This window comes from Chlamydotis macqueenii, unplaced genomic scaffold, assembly GCF_036417535.1.
Source record: "Chlamydotis macqueenii isolate bChlMac1 unplaced genomic scaffold, bChlMac1.mat HAP1_SCAFFOLD_108, whole genome shotgun sequence".
Classification (NCBI taxonomy): domain Eukaryota; kingdom Metazoa; phylum Chordata; class Aves; order Otidiformes; family Otididae; genus Chlamydotis; species Chlamydotis macqueenii.
The window spans coordinates 1-23951 of NW_028238996.1; the positions used below are offsets into that span (position 1 = coordinate 1).

Here is a 23951-nt window from a genome sequence, read left to right on the forward strand (position 1 = left end):
GGATGAACATGATGACGGCCCCATCCTCGTTCTTCACCGGCACCACGTCCACCAGGCACAGGAAGCAGCTGCCTGCGGGAGAGGGGGCTCAGCGCCGCGGTGCCACGGCCCCAGGCCCCCCCAGCTCGCCCAGTGGCGCGCGGCCCCCCCCAGCCCCGCCACAGCTGCGCGGGGGGAAACTGAGGCACGCGAGGGTGGGACGCAGCCCGGCGCCGCTCCCCCGGTGCTCGGCATGGCCGCAGCGGCAGGAGGCGGGGGGTAGCTCGGACCCCCCAAAAACCCCAGGGGCTGTGTGGGGCAGCGGCAGGGGGGCAGCGCCGGGGGCGGCCGGGGTGCCAGGCCAGCTTAAGCGGCTCAGGACTCGTTAACAGCCGCAGCGTTAATCCTGCGCCGCGGCCGGGAGCTCAGCCGGGCCGGGGGCGCCTGGGGTGACGGCTCCCGCGCAGGGATGGGGCAGCATTCCGCACGTCGTCCCGCAGCCCCCCGCCCCCCCCCGGCACCCGCAACGGCGCAGCGGGACGCGGGCCGGCGCGGGGGAGGACGACAGAAGCGCGTGACGCCGGGGCGCTGCATCGTCCCCGCGCCGCAGCCCCCGCACGGCGTCCCCCCCGCTGGCAGCGGGCCCGGCAGCCTGCGGCGGGGAGCCCGGCACGGCGGCCGCCAGCTGGCACCGGCACCGGCCCCAGCCCCGCGTGGGGAATCCCTGCCCGCACGTGGGGCCGCGGCGGGGGGCCAGCGCCGCAGGAGGCGCGCGGCGCCGTACCACACGCCGCAACGTGGCACCACGCGCCTCGGCGCGGGCCGCAGCGGGGTCCCCAGCGTTGGGGGGGATTAGCCACACCGGCACACGGCCGCCCCGCGCCGCGGAGGCTTTGCTTCATCCTCGCCCACCCGGCACCGGCTCCGGCGGGAAATCCTAATCCCCCCGCGCCGCCCGCCACGCGCCAGCGCGGCCCCCCCCCGCCCGCGGCCGCCCCATCCCACCGCCCGCGGGGCAGCGGGACCCCCACGCACCTCACCTCGCCGCTGGCGGGGCCTCCGGGCGGGGGTCCCACGGCCCCAGGGGGCTGCGGGAGCCCAGACCCCCGCCCCACGTGGGCTGGGGGGCCTGGCCGCACGGGGTCACAGAGGGGTGCCCCCCCCCCGTTGCGTGGCCCCCCCGGCCCCGCCGCCGAGCTCAGGGGCTGCGGCCCTTGGCACCGCTGCCGCCGCGCCGGCTTTATGCCTAAATATGGCTGTGGGCAGCCGGCGCCGCGCGCGGGACAGCCACGCCACGCCACGCCACGCCACGCCACGCCGGGGTCTCGGTCCGGCCACGGTCCGGCCCCAGGCCCCCCCCCCCCCACCCCACCGGGCTGCCCGTGGGGAATGGGGACGCGGGGCCCTGGGACAGGAGCGTTTCGGGGCACAGGGGCGGCGGGGAGCCCTGGTGGGGCGCAGGGCTCGGGGCACCGAACACCGGGCCCACCCACAGCAGCGGTGCGGCTCCAGCCTGGGGGAGAGGAGGGGCTTCGCTGAGCCCCCTGCCCCCCCACGGCATCCCCCCAGCCCCGGCTGTGCCCCCCCCGCCCCCGGCACAGGTCCCGCACCAGGGGCTGCACGAACTGGCTGCCCCCCCCACCCCCAGCGGGACGGGAGGGTCCTGCACCCCCCAGCCCCCCGCACTGGGGGACCCCGGCCACGGGTGACGGGGACTGAACGTGCCCCACGCCGCAGGGAGGGGGGCGGGGGGGGCCGTTTCTCTGCTCAGGGAGCACCCTGCGCCCCACATGCAGCGCCACCCCAAAGGCACCCACAGCCCCACCCCTGTGCCCAAAACCCACCCCCACCCTGCAGCCTGCAGTCCCCCCAAGGCACGCACATCCCCCGCAGCCCCTCTTCCCCGCACCCCATCCCCACCGCACCCCCCCCGTCCCCACCGCACCCCCCCGCGCTGCGCTGCTCCCCGCGAGCGCCAGGGGGCAGCACTGGGACCGCCGGCCCCACCCCCACAGCCCGTGCTGCCCCCCGAACCCCAACCCCAGCCTGCACCCCCCAACTCCCCAAATCTCACTGCCTGCACCCCAACCGCCCCCAAATCCCCAGCCTGCAGCCCATAGCCCCCTCAATACAGCCGGCACCCCAACCCCAAACCCCACCCTGCACCCCCTAACCCCCCACAGCCTGCATCGCCCAACCCCAAACCCCACCCTGCACCCCCTAACCCCCCACAGCCTGCATACCCCAACCCCAAACCCCACCCTGCACCCCCTAACCCCCCAACCTGCATCCCCCAACCCCAAACCCCACCCTGCACCCCCTAACCCCCCCAACCTGCATCCCCAACCCCAAACCCCACCCTGCACCCCCTAACCCCCCACAGCCTGCATCCCCCAACCCCAAACCCCACCCTGCACCCCCTAACCCCCCCAACCTGCATCCCCCAACCCCAAACCCCACCCTGCACCCCCTAACCCCCCACAGCCTGCATCCCCCAACCCCAAACCCCACCCTGCACCCCCTAACCCCCCACAGCCTGCATCCCCCAACCCCAAACCCCACCCTGCACCCCCTAACCCCCCACAGCCTGCATCCCCAACCCCAAACCCCACCCTGCACCCCCTAACCCCCCACAGCCTGCATCCCCCAACCCCAAACCCCACCCTGCACCCCCTAACCCCCCACAGCCTGCATCCCCCAACCCCAAACCCCACCCTGCACCCCCTAACCCCCCCAACCTGCATCCCCCAACCCCAAACCCCACCCTGCACCCCCTAACCCCCCACAGCCTGCATCCCCCAACCCCAAACCCCACCCTGCACCCCCTAACCCCCCCCAGCCTGCATCCCCCAACCCCAAACCCCCAGCCTGCACCCCCTAATCCCCCAACCCCCACCCTGCACCCCCTAACCCCCCACAGCCTGCATCCCCCAACCCCAAACCCCCAGCCTGCACCCCCTAATCCCCCAACCCCCACCCTGCACCCCCTAACCCCCCCAACCTGCATCCCCCAACCCCAAACCCCACAGCCTCCCCCCAGCCCCCACCCTGCACCCCACAAGCCCCCACAACCTGCATCCCCCAACACCCTCAATACAGCCTGCACCCCCTAACCCCCCCAAATCCCCTCAAACCTCACCGCCTGCACCCTACGCCCCCACCAAACCCCACACCACTCCCCCCACACCCTGCACCGCCCCCCGCGCCCCACAGCACAGCTCGGCCGCACCGCGCCCCCCGTCCACAGCCCGCTGCCGGGACCCACGGCGCAGCCGGGCGCAGCCCTGTCACCGCTCCCCGCGCGGCCCCCGCGGGGACCCCCAGCCCCCCAGCACCCGCCGGGCCGACGCCGACGCACCGCAGCGGGGCCGCGACCTCGGGGCGCCCCGCTGACCCCGCCAGCCCCCGGGGTGCCCGCGCGGTGCCGCAGAGCCCCCGCCAGCGCAGCCGAAGCCCCCGCGCTGAGACACGCCAGCGCGTGCCGGGCATGCACCTTCGCGCCCTCCGCCCCGGCCGGGCACGCGCCGCTGCGCCCCCGTGACCCCAAATGCCGGGGGCGGGGGGGTCCCTGCCCGCTCCCTGCCCCAGACGCGGCGCGGCTGCCCCGCCAGCCCAAGGCCGTCCCGGCGGGCACGCGGCTCTCCGGGGGCCGCCGCGACCTTCCGGCGTCCCCGCCAGCGCCGGGGCTGCACAAACAGCGGCGCGCAGAACTAATGGCTGCGGCAGCGGCTGGCGACGCGGCGGGGCCCAGCCGCCTCCCTGCAGCACCGCGCCGCTGCAGCGGGGGGCTCGGTGCGGGGGGCCGCCGGGGCGGAGGAGCGGGGTTCAGCGCCATGGCACGAGCGCGAGGGCACGGGTGACGGCAGCGGCGCCAGGAACGCGCCGGGACGCGCTGAGGCCCAGTCTCAAGGCCGGAGCCGGCAGCGAGGTCCCTGCCCCACAGCGGCTGGGGGTGCTCGGGGTGTGCCGGCACAGCAGGCGGGACCCCCCAGCCCCCTCCTCCCGAGCACCCCTCGCCTGCTCCGGCGGCGCAGCCGGCAGCCCCCCCGTGCCGGCGCCGCAGGGGCAGGAGGGCAGCGGCGCTGTGGCACGGAGCCGCGCGGCAGAAAGAGGGGGACACGTGCGAGGGGTGCCACTGCAGGAGCCCCCCGGATGTGGGGCAGGAAAACCCCAAATCCCCGAGGCCGGACACCGCCGGGGGGTCCCACTGGCTGCAGCCCTGCCCCACGGGCGAGGCAGCCGGGTCCCGCAGAGCCCCCCTCCCGGCCCCCCTGCCCCGCGCAGGGCGAGGAAGCACCCGCTGCCGCCTATAAATATCCCGGCGGAAACACCGCGCTCCCCGGGGACGCGGCGCGGGCAGCAGCGCCGCAGCACCAGCCGCCCCCGCCGGCCCCGCGCGCCCCAGCCCCACGCGGGTGGGCGCTGGCTGTGGGCGCTGCCCGGGCGCGCGGCGGCGGGGGGACCCCAGCGAGGGCCCGGGAAGGCACAGCCCAAACTGGGGCTCGCCAGGCGCCGCCCGCGCTGCTGGGACGGAGCAGCCACGTGCCGCCAGCCCCCGGCACCGCGCACGGGTCCAAAGGGCACCGGCACCAGCTGCGCCCGCCTCGCTGCTGCAGCCCCGGCTGTGCCGGGCACCGCGGCGCCCAGGCAGCACGCAGAGCCGCGGGTCTCCCCCCACGCTCCCCGAGCCCCAGCTCGGCCCCCCGAGCCCCCGGCAGCCCCGGCCGGGCCCCCCGGCACCCCGTGTCCCCGAGGCTGGGCGGCACTGGCGAGCCGAAGCCGGCGTGGCTCCACGTGGCCGCGGCGCGGGGCCGGCAGCTGGGAGCCAGCTTTGTTTACTCTGCGTGCCGGAACCGGGGCCGGGAGCCGAGCGCCGGAGACAGCTGCCGCGAGAGCCGGGACACCTGGCGCAGGCACCGGCGAGGCCACGGCGCGGGGCCAGCCCTGGCACCGCCAACACAGGGCCGCTGGCGCCAGCCCCAGCCCAGGCACCGCGGGGGCCCGGCACCCACCTGTCTGCGCGGTCACCCAGCGCAGGGACCCCTAGGACCGGCGGCGCCGGAGCCCAGCAGGGGCTGCAGCACGGCCCCGGCAGTCGGAGACCCCCACACGTGCTCCCGCCAGGATGGCGGCACCGCGACGCCCACCGCGGGCTGCGGCTGTGGGACTGGGCGCAGCGCAGCGCCCGTGTCCCACCCGGCCGTGGGGCAGCCGCCCCCTCGGCCTCGGCACGCGGACACCGGCCGTCGGCGCCAGGCTCCCGCCCGCTCCGGCGCCACGCGGCACCCACGGCGCGGCAGGCCCGGCACGGCTGACGGACGGGCACGGCGCGGGTCCGTCTGCCCACGAGGGACGGCCGCCTTCGTCCCGCGCAAACACGCGTCACCCTCCGCCGGCCGCGGCGGCGCGGGGTCCCTACCGTCCTTGCGGTAGAAGCAGATCTCCACCTTGCGCTCCTCGGCGCCCAGCAGCGCCTGGGCGATCTGGGCGGCGGCGCCGCGCTGGGTGCGGGGCCCGTGGAGGAAGTCGCAGGTGCTGGGCTTCTGCATCACCTCGGCCCGCGAGTAGCCGCACAGCTGGCAGAAGCCGTCGTTGCAGTAGATCACCGCGCAGTTCTCCACCCGCGCATTGGCGATGATGAACTTGCGGCCTGCGGGAGAGGGGAGGGGGTCAGCGCCGTGCCCCCCCTGCCAGTCCCGCGCCCCCCTGCCCGGCTCCGCAGCTCCGGGCGCCCAGCGACCAAACGCCCCACGAGCCACCCCGCTCGCTCCCCGGGGCACCCCTCAAGGCACTGGGCACCACCACCATCACCAGCGGGACCCCGCCGCCACCGCGGGGACCCCGTCACCACCACTGCAGGGGCTCCACCACCGCGGGGACCCCGTCACCACCACCACCGCGGGGACCCCGTCACCACCACCACCGTGGGGACCCCGTCACCACCACCACCGCCGCGGGGGCTTCACCGCGGAAAGCCCACCACCACGGGGATGCCATGACCACCGCCACGGGGACCCCACCGCCACGGGGACCCCACCGCCACGGGGACCCCACCGCCACGGGGATGCCATGACCACCGCCATGGAGACCCCGCCGCCGCCGCCCAAGGGCAGAGGCTCGGCCAGGCCGCAGCGGCACGCCCGGCACGCGGCCTGTCCCCTGTCCCCCGGCCCCGTGGCACCCCACGGCCCGGCCCCCCGCCGTCGCCCCCACACCGCTGCCCGGGGCCCCATCCCGGGGAGGTGCCCGCCCCCCCCCAGCGCGGGGACAACGGCATCCCCCCCACCAAACCCCGCGGCCCAGCGCCGTGGGTCAGAGAGGCCGCGGACTGGCGGGGGTCCCCGTCCGGTAACGGGGGCTCGGTCGGCCCCCTCGTGGAGAGGGGGGGCACCCCACGGCAGCCCCGCCCTGAGGCCGGTGGCACCTGCACCCCGCCCCCCCCCGGCCCCACGCGTGCCCCCGCCGCCGGCCCCACTCACTCTGCCCCTCGAACTTGCGGATGATGGTGTCCAGGAAGGTGTTCTGGGGGGCGACGTGCCCCCGCCGCACCGGCATCCCGCCCGGCCCATGGGGCAGCGCCGCCGCCCGCTCCGCGCCGCCGGGACACGCGGGACCGTGGGGGGGCGGCCCCGCGCCGCGGGGGGTCCCGCTGCCCTTCAGCCAAGGACGGCGGCGCGAGGGGGGGGAGGGCGGGGAGCGGGGGTTCGGGCCGGGCTCCCCCCGCCGCTGCGGTGCTCGGTGCGGGGCCGGGCCCCCCCGGCTCTACCCGCTCGGTGCGCGGCGCGGCGGGCGCGGCATCGGCCTTATTTAGGCACGGAGCGGCGGGGGAGGGAGCGCCCGCCCCGCCCGGTTCCGCCCGGTCCGGTTCCGCCCGGCCCGGCCCGGTTCGGCCCCGCTCGGCCCGGTTCCGCCCGGTTCGGCTGGGCTCGGCTGGGCTCGCCCCGGTTCGGCTGGGCTCGGTTCCGATCGGCTGGGCTCGGCTCGGTTCGGCGGGGCTCGGCCCGGTCCGGCTGGGCTCGGGTTCGTTCGGCTCGGTTCGGCTGGACTCGGCTGCACTCGGCAGGGCTCGGCGGGGCTCGGCGGGGCCCGGCCCGGCCCGGCGGGCGCTGCGCGTTGACAGCCGTGCCCGCGGGGCGGGGCGAGCGCGGCCGCGCCAATGGCCGCGGGGGGGGGAGGTAAGGGGCCCCCCGCCCCGCCCCGCCCCGCCCGGCCCCTCCGTGGGTGCCCCCCCCTCAGCCCCCGCATCGCCCCGCGTCACCCCCGGCCCCCCCAGGGCACCCCCCTGGGCCCCCCGGTACCGGTCCAGTCCCAGCCCAGTCCCAGTCCCAGTGCTGGTACCAGTCACGGTGCTGCGCCTGGTGCTTGGTCCCAGTCCAGTCCAGTCCCAGTGCCAGCCCAGTCCCAGTCCCAGTGCTGGTACCAGGCACGGTGCTGCGCCTGGTGCTTGGTCCCAGTCCAGTCCAGTCCCAGTGCCAGCCCAGTCCCAGTCCCAGTGCTGGTACCAGGCACGGTGCTGCGCCTGGTGCTTGGTCCCAGTCCAGTCCAGTCCCAGTGCCAGCCCAGTCCCAGTCCCAGTGCTGGTACCAGTCACGGTGCTGCGCCTGGTACTTGGTCCCAGTCCAGTCCAGTCCCAGTGCCAGCCCAGTCCCAGTCCCAGTGCTGGTACCAGTCACGGTGCTGCGCCTGGTGCTTGGTCCCAGTCCAGTCCAGTCCCAGTGCCAGCCCAGTCCCAGTCCCAGTGCTGGTACCAGGCACGGTGCTGCGCCTGGTGCTTGGTCCCAGTCCAGTCCAGTCCCAGTGCCAGCCCAGTCCCAGTCCCAGTGCTGGTACCAGGCACGGTGCTGCGCCTGGTGCTTGGTCCCAGTCCCAGTCCAGTCCCAGTGCCAGCCCAGTCCCAGTCCCAGTGCAGGAACCAGTACCAGTGCCGATCCCAGTTCTGGACCCAATCCCAGTGCTGGGTCCCAGTGCCAGTCCCAGTCCTAATCCCAGTGCTGTCTCAGTTCTGGTGCTGTTCCCAGTCCAGCCCCAGTCCCAGACTCATGCCAGTCCCTGTACTGGTCCCAGTGCTGGTCCTGATCCCAGTGATAGCTCCCAGTCTTGGTCCCAGTTCTGGTCCCAGTCCCGGTCTCAGGCCAGTTCCAGTACTGATCCCAGTCCCAGTTCAAGTCTCAGTCTCAGGACTGGTCCCAATACTGGTGCTGGTCCCAGTGCTGGTACCAGTCCTAGTCCAGTCCAGGTCTCAATCCAGATTCAGTTCGGTTCCAGTTTCAATCCAGTCCCAGTCCAGGTCCAGTCCTAGTGGTTGTTCCAGTTACAGTGCTGTTCCTGGTGCTCATCCTAGTCCCACCCCGTTCCAGTCCAATCCAGTCCAAGTTCCAGTCCAGTCCCAGTCCCAGTTCCAGTCCAGTTCCAACCCCAGTCCCAGTCCCGTTCCTGTTCCAGTCCCAGTGCAGTCCAGGTCCCAGTACTAGTTCTGATCCCAGTGTTGGGTCCCAGTCCCAGCCCCAGTCCCAGTTCTGGTCTCCATGTCAGTCCTGGTGCTGTCTCAGTTCTGGTGCTGGTCCCAGTCCAGCCCCAGTCCCAGTCCCAATCACAGTGCTGGTCCTGGTTCTGGACCCAGTCCTTGTCCAGTCCATGTCCCAGTTACAATTCCAGTCCAGTCTCACTCCCAATCCCAGTCCCAATCTCTGTTCCAGTCCTAGTCCTGGTGCTGGTCCCAATCCTGATCCCAGTCCCAGGCCCATTCCAAGTCCAGTCCCAGTGCAGTCCAGGTCCCAGTACTGGTTCCATCCCAGTTCTGGTCCCGATCACAGTGCTGGATCCCAGTCCAGTCCCGATTCTGATCCCAGTCCTGGTGCTGTGTCTCAGTTCCGCTGCTGGTCCCAGTCCCAATCCCAGTCCCAGTTGCAGTTCCAGTCTCAGTCCCAGTCCCAGCCCTAGTCCCACTGCTGGTTCCCATGCTGATCCCAGTCTGGGTCTCAATTCCACTTCAGTCCTGCTCCCAGTCCTGGTCCCAGTCCCAATCCCACTCCAGTCCCAGTTCCAGTACCAATCCCAGACCCACTCCAGGTCCCAGTACTGGTCCCAGTCATGGTGCTGGTCCCAGTCCCAGTTTTAGTCCAGATCCAGTCCCAGCCTCAGTCCCAGTTCAGTTCCAGTTTCAGTTTCAATCCTAGTCCCAGTCCAGTCCCAATCCCAGTCCTGCTCCCAAGATCAATCCCAGTCCCAGTTCCAGTCCCAGTCCTAGTCCAGTCTCAGTGCATTGCAGGTCCCAGCACCAGTTCTGATCCCAGTTCTGGTCCCGATCCCAGTGCTGGGTCCCAGTATCGGTCCCAGTTCTGGTCCCAGCCCCAGTTCTGGTCCCAGTCCCAGTCCTGGTACTGTTTCCATTCCATTGCTGGTCCCAGTCCAGCCTGAATCCCAGTCCCAGTCTCAGTTCTTGTCCTAGTTGCAGTGCTGCTCCTGATGCTGGTCCCAGTTCCAGTCCAGTCCCAGTCCCAATCACAATGCTGGTCCCGGTTCTGGACCCAGTCGTAGTTCAGTCCGTGTCCCAGTCCCAGTTACAATTCCAGTCCAGTTTCACTCCCAATTGCAGTCCCAGTCCCAATCTCTGTTCCGGTCCTAGTCCCGGTGCTGGTCCCAGTGCTGCTCCCAGTCCAGATCTCAGTTCCAGTTCAGTCCTAGTCCCAGTCCTCACCCAAATCACGGTGCTGGTCCCAATCCCAGTCGCACTCCGGTCCCACTCCCAGTCCCAGTTCCAATGCCAATCCCAGACCGAGCCCAGGTCCCAGTACTGGTCGCAGTCATGGTGCTGGTCCCAGTCCCAGTCTCAGAACAATCCCAGTCACAATCATGATGCTGTTTGTGTTCTGGTCCCAGTCTCAGTTCCAGTCCAGTTGCAGTACCAGTTCTAGTCCCAGTTCAGTTCCAATTTCAGTTTCAAGTTCCTGTCCAGTTCCAGTTCCTGTCCCAGTCCAGTCCCAGTTCCAGCCTCTGTCTCAGTCTCAAACCCAGTCCCAGTCCCAATCCCAGTCCCCGTCCAGTCCAGGAACCAGTACCAGTTCTGATCCCAGTTCCAGTCCCGATCCCAGCGCTGGGTCCCAGTCCCGGTGCTGTCTCAGTTCTGGTGCTGGTCCCAGTTCAATTCCAATCCCCGTCTCAGTTGCAGTTCCAGTCCCAGTCCCGGTCCTAGTCCCAGTGCTGGTTCCAGTCTGGGTCCCAGTCCCAGTCTTGGTCCCAGTGCTGGTCCCAGTGGCGGTGCTGGTCCCGGTGCTGATCCCAGTCCCAATCCCAGTCCGATCCCAGACTGATCCCAGTCCGATCCCGATCCTAGTGCAGTCCAGTCCTGTCCCAATCCCAATCCCAGTCCCAGTCCGACCCCAGTCCCAGTCCGACCCCAGTCCCAGCGCGCCCGCCCCGCCGGGCTCTGTCCCAGGTGCTGAACCTGGCGCCGGGCACCGGACCCGGAGCCGCTGCCGGGGCAAGACCGACCGGACCGGCCCGGCCCAGTTCGGCCCAGTTCAGCCTGGGTCAACCCATCTCAGCTCGGCCCAGCCCAGCTCAGCCCAATCTAGCCCAGCCCAGCCCAGCCCAGCCCAGTCCAGTCCGGCCCAGTTCAACCCATCTCAGCCCAGCCCATCCCACAGACTCGCGGAGCCGTTGCGCCGGCAGCGACCTCCCGGGTCCCGGCGCCCCCCCGGCCCCCCCACAGCCACTGACCCACGGCCCCGGGCCCCACAGCCCCGCGTCTTCCAGCCCCCCCGGGGCGGTGCCTCCCCCCTCCCCGGGCAGCCCGTCCCAGCGCTGGCAGCCCTTTGGGGGAAGGGGTTTTTCCCGACACCCAACCCAGCCCCCCAGCGCAACCTGGGGCCGTTTCCCCTCGTCCCGGGGAGCAGAGCCCGGCCCCCGGCTGCGGCCCCCTCCGGGCGGCGGAGAGCGATGCGGGCTCCCCTCAGCCTCCTCTGCTCCAGGCCGAGCAGCCCCCGCTCCCCGGCCGCCCCGCACGGCGCCGGTGCTCCAGGCCCCTCACAGCCGCAGCCCGGAGCGGTGGGGGGGTCGGTGCCCCCCAGGGCGGGACCCGGCACTCGGCCTTCTCGACCCTCGCACCGCAGCCCCAGGCTGTGGAACAGGAGGGGCCGTGGGGCAGGGGGCTGTGGGGCAGGGGGGGGCATGGGGTAGGGGGCTGTGGGGCAGAGGGGGCATGGGGCAGGGGGCTGTGGGGCAGGGGGGGGCATGGGGTAGGGGGCTGTGGGGCAGAGGGGGCATGGGGCAGGGGGGCTGTGGGACAGGGGGGGGCATGGCGTAGGGGGGACCACGGAGCAGGTCCAGCCCTGAGCCCCCCGCCTGCCCGAGGCCGAGTCCCCGCCCCCTCGGAAAGAGCAGCCAATCAGAAGGGCGCTCTGCATTGACGGACAGGCGCGGAGCCGGCTGCGACCCGCCTCCCCGGGCCCCCGCCCCCCCGGATCCCACCCCCCCGGTGCCGCCCCCCGCAGGAAGGAACCCCCGCACCGGCGCTGGGAGCGGTTTCCCGTCGGCTTCGGGGGCCGCAGCCTGCGCCCCGCCCCCCCAGGGTCCCGCACCCCTCACTCTGCACCCCCGGAGCACCCCCCCCCCGCCCCGGGGTTCTCGGGGGTCCGGCCTGGCCCTGCAGGAGCTGGGGGGCGGAAAGCGGGGGCTCGCTCCGGACCGCCGCCCCGCAGCCCGCGGGTGCGGGGCCCGGGACCCCCGCGGGGCACCCACCCTCCTGGCGTGAGCGGGACCCCGGGGGGGGTACCCCATGGCCCCCCAGAGACGCGCACCCAGCGGGGGTGGGGGGGGCGGCAGGCAGACCCCAACCCACACCCCCTCGCCCCCCCGGCTCCAGCGTGCTGTGGGGCTGGGGGCCAGGGGAGCGAACCCCTCCGTGGGGCAGCGGCCAGGGGAGGCTGGGGGTCCCGTGGCTGCGATGGGGGTCTCACTGCTGTCCTAGGGGTCCTGTGGCTGTGCCAGGGGTCCTGTGGCCACACTGGGGGTCCCGTGGCTGTCTGGAGGTCCCGTGGCTGTGCGAGGGTCCTGTGCTGTGCTGGGGGTCCCACAGTCACATCAGGGGTCCCATGGCCGTGCCGGAGGTTCTGTGGCCACATCAGGGGTCCGACGGCTGCACTGGTGGTCCTGTGGCCATACCAGGGGTCCAGTGGGCACACTGGGGGTCCCATGGCCGTGCCGAGGGTCCCGTGGCTGCGCTGGGGGGTCCCACATTTGCTGCCCCCCCGGCACTGCCACCTCCGCGCGCCCTTGGCCACACGCTGGGGCGCAGCGAGGGCCGAAGCCCCCGGCCCAGCCCCACGGTGGGGTCTGCGGTGCGGGCTGGGCTGCGTTCCGGCGGGCGGCGTCGGGGCGGTGGGGCGCCCATTGTGCGCAGGGTGGAGGCGCGCGGCCGAGGTCACCACTTCCCCACCGCGCGCGGAGGAAGCGGCCGCTCCCGGCCCCGGCGGCTCAGTGGCGGCGCGATGGGCAACCTGCCGGCCGTGCTGCCCGGCGCCGCGCGCTCCTGCGGCCTGGGCCTCTGCTCCCGCCAGCTCAGCGCCGCGCCCGAGGAGAGCGTCGGCACCGAGCGCGGCAGGTGGGTGCGCGCGGCGGGCGCGGCGGGCGGAGCGGCGGCACTGACGCCCACCCCGCGACAGCGGGGACCCCCTCGCTCGGCGCCCTCCCGCCCGTCGCCGCCGTGGCCCGTGGGAACGGCCCGCGTGGCCGGAGCCCACCGGAGGGGCGTCCCCGCGCAGAGGTGTCGTGGTCGGGGTGGCACGCGGTGCGGGCGCGGGAGCCCGTCGGCAGCAGAACCCCGCGCCCCCCACCCCACGGCGTGGGTCCACCACGGCACCACTACGCCAGGACGTGACGGGGTCGATGTGACGTCTGGGGAGGGGGCGTGGGGGGCCAGGGGACTGGGGGGCAGAGCCGTGGGGGACGCGTGGGGACGGACAGGGGGGACGCGTGGGGACGAGCGGCAGGGACGCACGGGGATGGACGCGGGGGACGCGGGGACGGACGGGGGGGACGAGGTCGGTTTTCCCCTCGGTGGCTGGGAGCCCGCTCTGAGTCACGGCCATTGTTCGCCCGCGCACACGAGGCCCAGGAACGCCCCGCGCCCCCCCGCGCCCCCAGCTCAGCCCCACAGCGCGGCCCCACAGAGCTGAGCCGGGGGCCTGGGACCACCCCAGCAACGGCACCAGGGGTTGGGGGGTGGGAGGGGTCCCCGGGCACCCCCGTGTCCTCAGCACCCCCCCAGCACCCCCTCCCCTGATCCCCGCTCAGCAGTGCTCCCTGCCCGGGGGTCTCCAGCCCCACGGACGGGTCCCAGAACCCCGGGGTGCCGGCGGCCGCGAGGGTCCCGGTGTCGGAGACCCCAGTGCGGTGCCCCCCAGCCCGGGTTCCCCGGGACCCCGAGCTGTGCCCCACGTGTGGGGCGGGCTGGCAGCTGCCGGGGGCCCCCCCGTGACCGGGCGGACCTCAGCGCTGCCCCCCCCTGCCCCCAGCTCGGTGCCCACTCGCCCGGCGGAGCCCCCCCGCTTCGCCCGGCTGAAGAACTGGGAGACCGGGAGCATCGGCTACGACACGCTGTGTGCCCAGGCCCTGCAGGTGGGGGGCTGGGGGTGTGGGGCTGGGGGCGCGGCGCTGGGGTGCACGGGGCTGCGTGGTGTGAGACTGGGGGTGTGGGGCTCGGGTGCACGGGGCTGAGGGACTGGGGGGCGCAGGGCTGGGAATGTGAGACTGGGGGGCGTGGGACTGAGGGGTACAGGGCTGGGGGACGCGGGGCTGGGGGGCGTGGGACTGAGGGGTACAGGGCTGGGGGACGCGGGGCTGGGGGGCATGGGACGGAGGGGTACAGGGCTGGGGGATGCGGGGCTGGGGGGCGTGGGACTGAGGGGTTCAGGGCTGGGGGACGCGGGGCTGGGGGGCGTGGGACGGAGGGGTACAGGGCTGGGGGACGCGGGGCTGGGGGGCGTGGGACGGAGGGGTTCAGGGCTGGGGGATGCGGGGCTGGGGGGCGTGGGACTGAGGGGTTCAGGGCTGGGGGACGCGGGGCTGGGGGGCGTGGGACGGAGGGGTACAGGGCTGGGGGACGCGGGGCTGGGGGGCGTGGGACGGAGGGGTACAGGGCTGGGGGACGCGGGGCTGGGGGGCGTGGGACGGAGGGGTACAGGGCTGGGGGATGCGGGGCTGGGGGGCGTGGGACTGAGGGGTTCAGGGCTGGGGGACGCGGGGCTGGGGGGCGTGGGACTGAGGGGTACAGGGCTGGGGGACGCGGGGCTGGGGGGCGTGGGACTGAGGGGTACAGGGCTGGGGGATGCGGGGCTGGGGGGCGTGGGACTGAGGGGTTCAGGGCTGGGGGACGCGGGGCTGGGGGGCGTGGGACGGAGGGGTACAGGGCTGGGGGATGCGGGGCTGGGGGGCGTGGGACTGAGGGGTTCAGGGCTGGGGGATGCGGGGCTGGGGGGCGTGGGACGGAGGGGTTCAGGGCTGGGGGATGCGGGGCTGGGGGGCGTGGGACGGAGGGGTACAGGGCTGGGGGACGTGGGGCTGGGGGGCGTGGGACGGAGGGGTACAGGGCTGGGGGACGCGGGGCTGGGGGGCGTGGGACGGAGGGGTACAGGGCTGGGGGACGCGGGGCTGGGGGGCGTGGGACGGAGGACACGGGGTGCGGGAGTGGGGAGCACAGGACTGGGTGGTGCAGGGCCAGGGGTGCAGGGGTGGAGGGCATGGATGGGGGGCCGTGGGGCTGAGGGCGCAGGGCTGGGGGTCCAGGCTGTGGGACGCTGTGGGTCCAGGCCCACAGCAGCCCCCTGGTGACCCCCCCAGGAGCTGCCCTGCTCGGGGCAGCGCTGCCTGGGGTCGCTGGTGCTGCCGCGGGCGCTGCCGGCCCCCCTGCCCGAGGGCGCGCGGCCCCCCGAGGAGCTGCTGGGCCTGGCCCGCGACTTCATCACCCAGTACCACGTCTCGCTGCGGCGGTGAGCGGGGCTCTGCCCCATATCTGCCCCACGGCCCCATGTCTGCCCCACATCTGCCCCACGCCCCGTGTCTGCCCCTTGGCGCCCCACTGCCCCATCCCTGCCCAAAATACTCCAAATCCGCACCCCTGTGCCAAAGTGCTCCAGACCCCCATCCCTGCCCCGGAGCCCCCCACATCCCCGTCTCCACCCTGGGCACCCCCCAGCCCCCATCCCTGCCCCAGAGCCCCCCACATCCCCATCTCCACCCTGGGCACCCCCCAGCCCCCATCCCTGCCCCGGAGCCCCCCACATCCCCGTCTCCACCCTGGGCACCCCCCAGCCCCCATCCCTGCCCCAGAGCCCCCCACATCACCGTCTCCACCCTGGGCACCCCCCAGCCCCCATCCCTGCCCCGGAGCCCCCCACATCCCCGTCTCCACCCTGGGCACCCCCCAGCCCCCATCCCTGCCCCAGAGCCCCCCACATCCCCGTCTCCACCCTGGGCACCCCCCAGCCCCCATCCCTGCCCCGGAGCCCCCCACATCCCCGTCTCCACCCTGGGCACCCCCCAGCCCCCATCCCTGCCCCGGAGCCCCCCACATCCCCGTCTCCACCCTGGGCACCCCCCAGCCCCCATCCCTGCCCCAGAGCCCCCCACATCCCCATCTCCACCCTGGGCACCCCCCAGCCCCCATCCCTGCCCCAGAGCCCCCCACATCCCCGTCTCCACCCTGGGCACCCCCCAGCCCCCATCCCTGCCCCAGAGCGCCCCACTGCCCCGTCATTGCCCTGGGGCACCCCACGACCCCACATCTGTCCAGGGGCACCCCCCAGGCCCATCCCTGCCCAAAATACGCCAAACCCCCATCCCTGCCCCAGAGCCCCCACAGCCCTCTCTCCACCCTGGCGCCCCCAGCCGCAGCCCTGCCCGGGGCGCCCCGCAGCAATGCGGGGGTCTCGGGGGTCTGGGGTCCGGGGGCTGAGGCGCGGGGGCATCCGCAGGGAGAACTCTCCGGCGCACGCCCAGCGGCTGCGCGAGGTGGCGGCCGCCATCGCGGCCACGGGCACCTACCAGCTGCTGGAGCCCGAGCTCGTCTTCGGCGCCAAGCAGGCCTGGCGCAACGCCGCGCGCTGCGTGGGCCGCATCCAGTGGAACAAGCTGCAGGTCGGGGCAGGGGGCGCCCCGCGGTGCCGCCAGGGACCCCTGCCCACCCCATGGCCACAGCGGGCCACCCAGAGGCCCCGTTGGGCAGCGAGACCCCCGCTCCGTCCCCTCCCCGCAGGTGTTCGACGCCCGGGACTGTGCCAACGTGGCAGAGATGTTCGGCTTCCTCTGCACCCACATCCAGTATGCCACCAACCGTGGCAACATTCGGTGAGACCCCCGCCCGGCCGGACCCCTGCACGCGGGGCTGGCGGCCGGGGGGGCGTGAGTGACGTCCCGCCCCGGCCCCCCAGGTCGGCCATCACCATCTTCCCGCAGCGGGCCCCGGGCCGCGGCGATTTCCGCATCTGGAACGCGCAGCTGATTCGCTACGCCGGCTACCGGCGGCCCGACGGCTCCGTGCACGGCGACCCGGCCAGCGTCGACATCACCGAGGTGGGGAGACCCCCGCCCCGCGCCCCGGCCCCCGCGCGCCCCGCGCTGCCCCGCCCTGACGCTGCCGCCCCGCAGCTCTGCGTGCAGCACGGCTGGAGCCCCGGCGACGGCCGCTTCGACGTCCTGCCGCTGCTGCTGCAGGGCCCCGAGGAGCCCCCCGAGCTCTTCCTCATCCCGCCCGAGCTGGTCCTCGAGGTGCCCCTCCAGCACCCCACGTGAGTGGGGCCGTGCCCCCTGCCGCCCCCGGGGACCCCCTCCCGGCCGTGGGGCTGGGGTCCCCTGCGCTCGCCCGTCGGGTAGAGGGTGAGAGCGGGACGGGGGTCCCCAGCTGCAGCCCCCCCCTCACGCCGGCGTGGTTCGGGGAGCTGGGAGCAGGATGAGGGTCCCTGGCTGCAGCCCTCCTCCCTGCGCAGCTTGCCGGGGTTCGGGGCGGGGGTCCCAGCTGCCCCCCCGCAGGCTGCTGCAGTGCGGGGGTCCCAGCTGCCCCCCCGCAGGCTGCCCTGGTTCGGGGCGGGGGTCCCAGCTGCCCCCCCCCGCACGCTGCCCTGGTTCGGGGCGGGGGTCCCAGCAGCTCCCCCCGCAGGCTGCCCTGGTTCGCGGCGGGGGTCCCAGCTGCCCCCCCGCAGGCTGCCCTGGTTCGGGGCGGGGGTCCCAGCTGCCCCCCCGCAGGCTGCCCTGGTTCGGGGCGGGGGTCCCAGCTGCCCCCCCGCAGGCAGCCCTGGTTCGGGGCGGGGGTCCCAGCTGCCCCCCCGCAGGCTGCCCTGGTTCGGGGCGGGGGTCCCAGCTGCCCCCCCGCAGGCAGCCCTGGTTCGGGGCGGGGGTCCCAGCTGCGCCCCCCCGCAGGCTGCCCTGGTTCGCGGCGCTGGGGCTGCGCTGGTACGCGCTGCCGGCCGTGTCCAACATGCTGCTGGAGGTCGGGGGGCTGGAGTTCCCCGCCGCGCCCTTCAACGGCTGGTACATGGGCAGCGAGATCGGCGCCCGCAACCTCTGCGACAGCCAGCGCTACAACCTGCTGCCGGTCAGCCCCGCGCCCCCGCGCCCCCGGACGGGACCCCCGTGCGCCCCCGCGCCCCCAGGACCCCACATCCCCAAACGGGACCCGTGCACCCCCGGGGCCCCGCACCCCCGGACGGGACCCCCGTGCACTCCCGGGACCCCTGGAGGGGACCCTCATGCACCCCTGCACCCTGGGAACCCCACGCCCCCAGACAGGAGCCCACGCCCCCAAATGGGACCCCCACACTCCTGTGCCCCTGGACGGGACCCCAGTGCACCCCCACACCCCAGGATGGGACCCCCACGCCCCTTGACGGGAGCCCTGCCCCCCCAGACCCCTGCGCTGTGGGATGGGATCGCCGTGCACCTGGACGGGACCCCAATGCCTCACAGACGGGACCCCTGCACCACGCACCCCCTGGCTGGGACCATCGTGCCCCCACACCCCCACCCAGGACCCCCGCGTCCCACAGCCTGACCCCTATGCCCTGCAGCCCTGGCCAGGACCCTGATGCCCCCATGCACCCCAACCTGACCCTTGCAGCACCCAGGACCCCCACACCCCCTGTTCAGGACCCTCCCTCTCCCACGCCCCCCAGCCAGGACCCCTGCAGCAGCCAGGACCCCCCATGCCCCGTGCCTGCCAGCCAGGACCCCCATGCCCCGTGCCCCCTGGCCAGGAACCCTGCACCCTGCACCCCCTGGCTGGGACCCCTCTGGCAGCCACGACCCCTGTGCCCCACGCCCCCTGTCCAGGACCCCCACACCCCATGGCCTGGACCCCCAGGCCCCCTGTCCAGGACCCCCACGTCCCCCGGCCTGACCTGCGCCCCTGCGGCTGGCAGGAGGTGGCCCAGCGCATGGGGCTGGACACGGGGACGACCTCGTCCCTCTGGAAGGACAAGGCGGCGGTGGAGGTGAACATCGCCGTGCTGCACAGCTACCAGGTGGGACGCGCGGCCGGGGTGGGGGGCCGCCGCGACGCCGCCGTGACACCGCGACACCGGGGCGCGCGCTGGCCGCTCCACCTCAGCCTGCTGTCACCACCGCAGATGGCCAAGGTGACGATCGTGGACCACCACGCGGCCACCGAGTCCTTCGTGAAGCACATGGAGAACGAGCTGCGGACGCGGGGGGGCTGCCCGGCCGACTGGGTCTGGATCGTGCCCCCCATTTCGGGCAGCCTCACCCCCGTCTTCCACCAGGAGATGGTCAACTATCAGCTCTGCCCCACCTTCCGCTACCAGGTGGGCTCGGACCTGCTGCCCCATGGCCCCCGTGGCCACCCCATGGCACCGCGGCCCCCGTGGCTGACCCCCATCTCCCGCCCCGCAGCCCGACGCTTGGAAGGTCTACGTCTCCAAAGGCACCACCGTCACCAGGAGGAAGACCTTCAAGGAGGTGGCCAAGTAGGTTCCCCCAAGTTGGGGGTCTTTGGGGGGTTGGCCACCCATGGACATCCCCAACCGATGTCCCCACCACCAGCGCGGTGAAGATTTCGGCCAAGCTGATGGGACACGTGATGGCGCGGCGGGTCAAGGCCACCATCCTCTACGCCACCGAGACGGGCAAATCCCGTACCTACGCCTGGAACCTCTGCCAGCTCTTCCGACGCGCTTTTGACCCCAAGGTGGGCACGGGGAGATGCAACTGGCGCCTCAGTTGAAGCCCCCTGCATACATCCCAACCCTGTGTCCCACCACGTAGGTGTTCTGCATGGATGAGTATGATGTGGTGTCCCTGGAGCACGAGACCCTGGTGTTGGTGGTCACCAGCACTTTTGGGAATGGGGACCCCCCCGAGTGCGCGGAGGTGAGGGGATGGGATGGGGATGATGGGATGATGGGGATGGGATGGGGATGATGGGATGTGATGGGGACAGGGATCGGGATGGGATTGGATGATGGGGATGGGGATGGGATGGGATGATGGGGATGGGATGGGATGCGATGACGGGAATGGGGATGGCATGATGGGATGGGACGGTGACGTGCCGCTCTCGACAGGGTTTCTCCAAGGCGTTGATGGAGATGACCTCGCCCTACACCAGCAGCTCCCAGTCTGAGCCGCCCAAGTGAGCGCCTCGGGGGTGCCGGGCTGGGGCTGGAGCAGGGGAAGGGCCCACCCTGCCCTCCCCCTGCCCTCACCCTCCCGTCCCGCGCAGGAGCTACAAGCTGCGGTTCAACAGCGTCTCCCAGTCCGACCAGCTCGTCGCCTCCTGGAAGAAGAAGCGGCGGCAGCTGAGCAACACCGACAGCGCCGGCGCGCTGGGCGCCCTGCGGTACCGCCAGCACGGCTGCGGCCACGGGGACAGGGACAGGCCGGGGTCCTCTGCCCCAGCGCGGTGTCGGCCGGGGTGCGGGGGGCCGCAGGGTGCCAGGCAGGCTGCTCCGGCTGCCGGCTGGGGAGGGGGCGCAGCCCACGATGGGCACCGGCCCTGCCGCCCGCAGCTCCGGCCCCGGCAGCTCCGTGGCTGTGGAAGGGGGCAGGGGCTGCCCCAGGGGTCCCCAGCCCCGAACCCTGCCTGTCCACCCCCTGCTCACACAGCCCCCCCCCCACGGCCCCCGCCCCGACCCACAGCCCTGGGTGCCCCCACCCCACCACCGGGTCATGTCCCCCCTGCCAGCCTTGAGCATCCCCCACCCAAATCCCTGGGTACCCCTCCTCCCCTGGGTGCCCTCTGCCCCAGCCCTGGGTCACATCCCCCACAAATCCCTGGGCATCTCCCACCCCCAGCCCTGGGTACCCCCCACCCAGCCCTGAGTGCCCCCTTCCCCAAGACCAGAGCATCCCCTCCAAATCCCTGGGTGCCCCCAGCCCTGAGCATCCCTCCCCTCCCTTGATACCCCCTCAAATCCCTGACCACCCCCCCACATCTCTGGGTGTCCCCCCACATCGCTGGGTGCCCTCCATCCCCATCCTTGGGTACCCTCCCCAAATCCCTGGGCATCCCCCTGCCAAAGCCCTGGGTCCCCCCAGCCATGGGTGCCCCCCCCCAATCCCTGAGCACCCCCCCGGGTGCCCCGTACCCCATCCCTGGGTACCCCCCCCCCAAATCCCTGAGCATCCCCACCCTCCTCCCTGGGCATTCCTCTCAAACCCCTGGGTGCCCCGCACCCCAAACTTGAGCATCCCCGCCCCCCCTTAAATCCCTGGGTACCCCCACTCAGCCTTGAGCATCCCCCCCCCCCCCCCGCAGGTTCGCGGTGTTCGGGCTGGGCTCGCGCGCCTACCCGCACTTCTGCGCGTTCGCGCGGGCGGTGGACACGCGGCTGGAGGAGCTGGGGGGCGAGCGCGTGCTGCCGCTGGGCGAGGGGGACGAGCTGTGCGCGCAGGAGGACTCGTTCCGCGGCTGGGCCCTGCGCGTCTTCCAGGTCCGGGGGGGCGCGGAGGGGGGGGGCACGCACCCCGCCGCGGGACCCCCGCGCCCACCGCGCCCTCCCCGCGCCCCGCAGGCCGCCTGCGAGACCTTCTGCGTGGGGGACGGCGCGGGGGGGCCCGGGGAGCTGTTCGCCCCCCCCCGCGGCTGGAGGCGGCAGCGGCACCGCGTCGTGGGGCAGCCCCGCGCCGCCGAGACCCTGGCCGGTACCGACCCCCCCCGCCCCCGCCGGGACCCCGCCCCCGGGAGCCGCCCCCCCCCCTGCATCGCCCCCCCCCCGCGACCACTCCTGTCTGCCCCACGGACACCCCCCACGCGAATGGGGGACCCCCACGGCACCCTGCCGAGAGTCACCCCAGCCCCCCAGGACACCTCCAACCCCCAACACCCCCCGTCTCCCCCCAGCCCCCCTGTGAACCCACCCCAGCTCCCCCACAACACCCCCCGTCTCCCCCAGCCCCCTTGTGAACCCACCCCAGCTCCCCCACAACACCCCCCGTCTCCCCCAGCCCCCTTGTGACTCCCCCAATTCCCCCGACACCCCCCGTCCCCCCCAGCCCCCTTGTGACTCCCCCAATTCCCCCGACACCCCCCGTCCCCCCCAATTCCCCCGACACCCCCCGTCTCCCCCCAGCCCCCTTGTGACTCCCCCAATTCCCCCGACACCCCCCGTCCCCCCCAGCCCCCTTGTGACTCCCCCAATTCCCCCGACACCCCCCGTCCCCCCCAATTCCCCCGACACCCCCCGTCCCCCCCAGCCCCCTTGTGACTCCCCCAATTCCCCCGACACCCCCCGTCTCCCCCCAGCCCCCTTGTGACTCCCCCAATTCCCCCAACACCCCCCGTCTCCCCCCAGCCCCCTTGTGACTCCCCCAATTCCCCCGACACCCCCCGTCTCCCCCAGCCCCCTTGTGAACCCACCCCAGCTCCCCCACAACACCCCCCGTCTCCCCCAGCCCCCTTGTGACTCCCCCAATTCCCCCGACACCCCCCGTCCCCCCCAGCCCCCTTGTGACTCCCCCAATTCCCCCGACACCCCCCGTCCCCCCCAATTCCCCCGACACCCCCCGTCTCCCCCCAGCCCCCTTGTGACTCCCCCAATTCCCCCGACACCCCCCGTCCCCCCCAGCCCCCTTGTGACTCCCCCAATTCCCCCGACACCCCCCGTCCCCCCCAATTCCCCCGACACCCCCCGTCCCCCCCAGCCCCCTTGTGACTCCCCCAATTCCCCCGACACCCCCCGTCCCCCACAATTCCCCCAACACCCCCCGTCTCCCCCCAGCCCCCTTGTGACTCCCCCAATTCCCCCGACACCCCCCGTCCCCCCCAGCCCCCTTGTGACTCCCCCAATTCCCCCGACACCCCCCGTCCCCCCCAATTCCCCCGACACCCCCCGTCTCCCCCAGCCCCCTTGTGACTCCCCCAATTCCCCCGACACCCCCCGTCCCCCCCAATTCCCCCAACAACCCCCGTCTCCCCCCAGCCCCCTTGTGACTCCCCCAATTCCCCCGACACCCCCCGTCTCCCCCCAGCCCTCTTGTGACTCCCCCAATTCCCCCGACACCCCCCGTCCCCCCCAATTCCCCCGACACCCCCCGTCTCCCCCCAGCCCTCTTGTGACTCCCCCAATTCCCCCGACACCCCCCGTCTCCCCAGCTCCTCCCTGTGATCCCCCCAGCCCCTCAGGACACCCCCGAAACCCCCCGACACCCCCATCCCCCCCAGCCCCTCCTGACGCCCCCAGCCCTCTCGTGCCCTCCCCCCCATAAAACCCCTTGGACCCCTCTGACTCCCCCAGCCCCGCTGTGGCCCCCCCAGCCTCCTGTGCCTCCCATGTCCCCCAAGCCTTCTCGTACCCCCGCTGCACCCCCAGGCCCCTGTGACCACCCTGTGTCCCACCAGCCCCCCGGCCCCTCCGACCCCCATGCCCTCCCTGACCCCCCCAGCCCCCCCGTGCCCCTCGTGCCCCCCCAACCTCCCGTGCCCCCCGCGCCCCAGGGCTGTCCCAGCTGCACAAGCGCCGGGTGTTCCCCTGCTCGGTGCTTTCCGTGGAGAACCTGCAGAGCCCGGAGTCGGGGTGAGCCCCCCCCGGGACCCCCAGCCTCGGGACCCTCATGCATCCCCGGGACCCCCCCTGCACCCTCGGGACTCCCAGCCCCAGGACCCCCCACCCCTGGGACCTCCCGGCAACCCCGAGACCCCCCCAATGCCCCTGGGTTCCCCCCGCCCCCAGCACCCTCGCACCCCCGGGACCCCCCACCCCTGGGATCTCCCAGCCTTTGGGACCCCCACTCCTGGAACCCCGGGACCCCCAATCCCCAGGACCCTCGGGACCCCTTCGCCCTTGGCCCTTCCCAGTGTCTAGCACCCCTCACTGCTGGGACCCCCGATCCCCGGGACCCTCAGGACCCCCTTGCCCCTGCCCCCCCCCCAGACTCCCAGCCTCTGGGACTCTGTGTCCCCAAGACCCCCAGGCCCCCTCCCACCCCTGACCCCCCCCCCGCCTTCCGGTTCCCCCAACCCCTGGGACTCCCTGTCCTCAAGACCCCTGGGGCCCCTCCCCACACCCCTGCCCCCCCCCCCGCGTCCCCGAGCCCCCCCGGACCCCCGCTGTCGCCCCCCGCAGCCGGGCCACCCTGCTGGTGCGGCTGGGCTGGGCGGGGGGCGCAGAGCTGGGGTACCAGCCCGGCGACCACCTGGGCGTCTTCCCGGCCAACCGGGCCGAGCTGGTGCGGGGGCTGCTGGAGCGCGTGCGGGACCCCCCGCCCCCCGAGCAACCCGTCCTGGCCGAGAGCGTGGAGGGGGAGCCGGGCGGTAGGGATGGGAACGGGGATTGGGATGGGGTGGGATGGGATGGGGTGGGGATGGGGATGGGATGGCGATGGGATGGGATGGGATGGGGATGGGGATGGGATGGGATGGGGATGGGATGGGGATGGGGATGGGATGGGGATGGGATGGGGATGGGGATGGGATGGGATGGGATGGGGATGGGGATGGGATGGGATGGGGATGGGATGGGATGGGA

At 73.7% G+C, this 23951-nt stretch overlaps 2 protein-coding genes across 2 annotated transcripts; one reads left to right on the top strand and one right to left on the bottom strand.

The window, feature by feature from the left end:
• Positions 1 to 4: 4 nt before the first annotated feature.
• On the bottom strand, positions 5 to 7136 carry LOC147596181 (voltage-gated inwardly rectifying potassium channel KCNH2-like; the record flags this gene model as incomplete). Its single annotated transcript, XM_086771591.1, has 3 exons — positions 6459 to 7136; positions 5399 to 5629; positions 5 to 72 (listed from the first exon to the last, which is right to left on the bottom strand). Coding segments are annotated over exons 1-3 (375 nt in total), but the record flags the coding sequence as incomplete, so codon positions are not given.
• Positions 7137 to 12428: 5292 nt separating this feature from the next.
• NOS3 (nitric oxide synthase 3) lies at positions 12429 to 23737 on the top strand (the record flags this gene model as incomplete). The annotated part of the gene is made up of 19 exons (XM_086771592.1): positions 12429 to 12580; positions 13494 to 13596; positions 14818 to 14966; positions 15951 to 16113; positions 16232 to 16323; positions 16407 to 16548; positions 16624 to 16763; positions 17392 to 17566; positions 18390 to 18491; positions 18597 to 18791; positions 18880 to 18953; positions 19030 to 19174; positions 19252 to 19356; positions 19551 to 19618; positions 19709 to 19825; positions 20744 to 20918; positions 21000 to 21129; positions 22922 to 23000; positions 23550 to 23737. Coding segments are annotated over exons 1-19 (2455 nt in total), but the record flags the coding sequence as incomplete, so codon positions are not given.
• Positions 23738 to 23951: the final 214 nt, after the last annotated feature.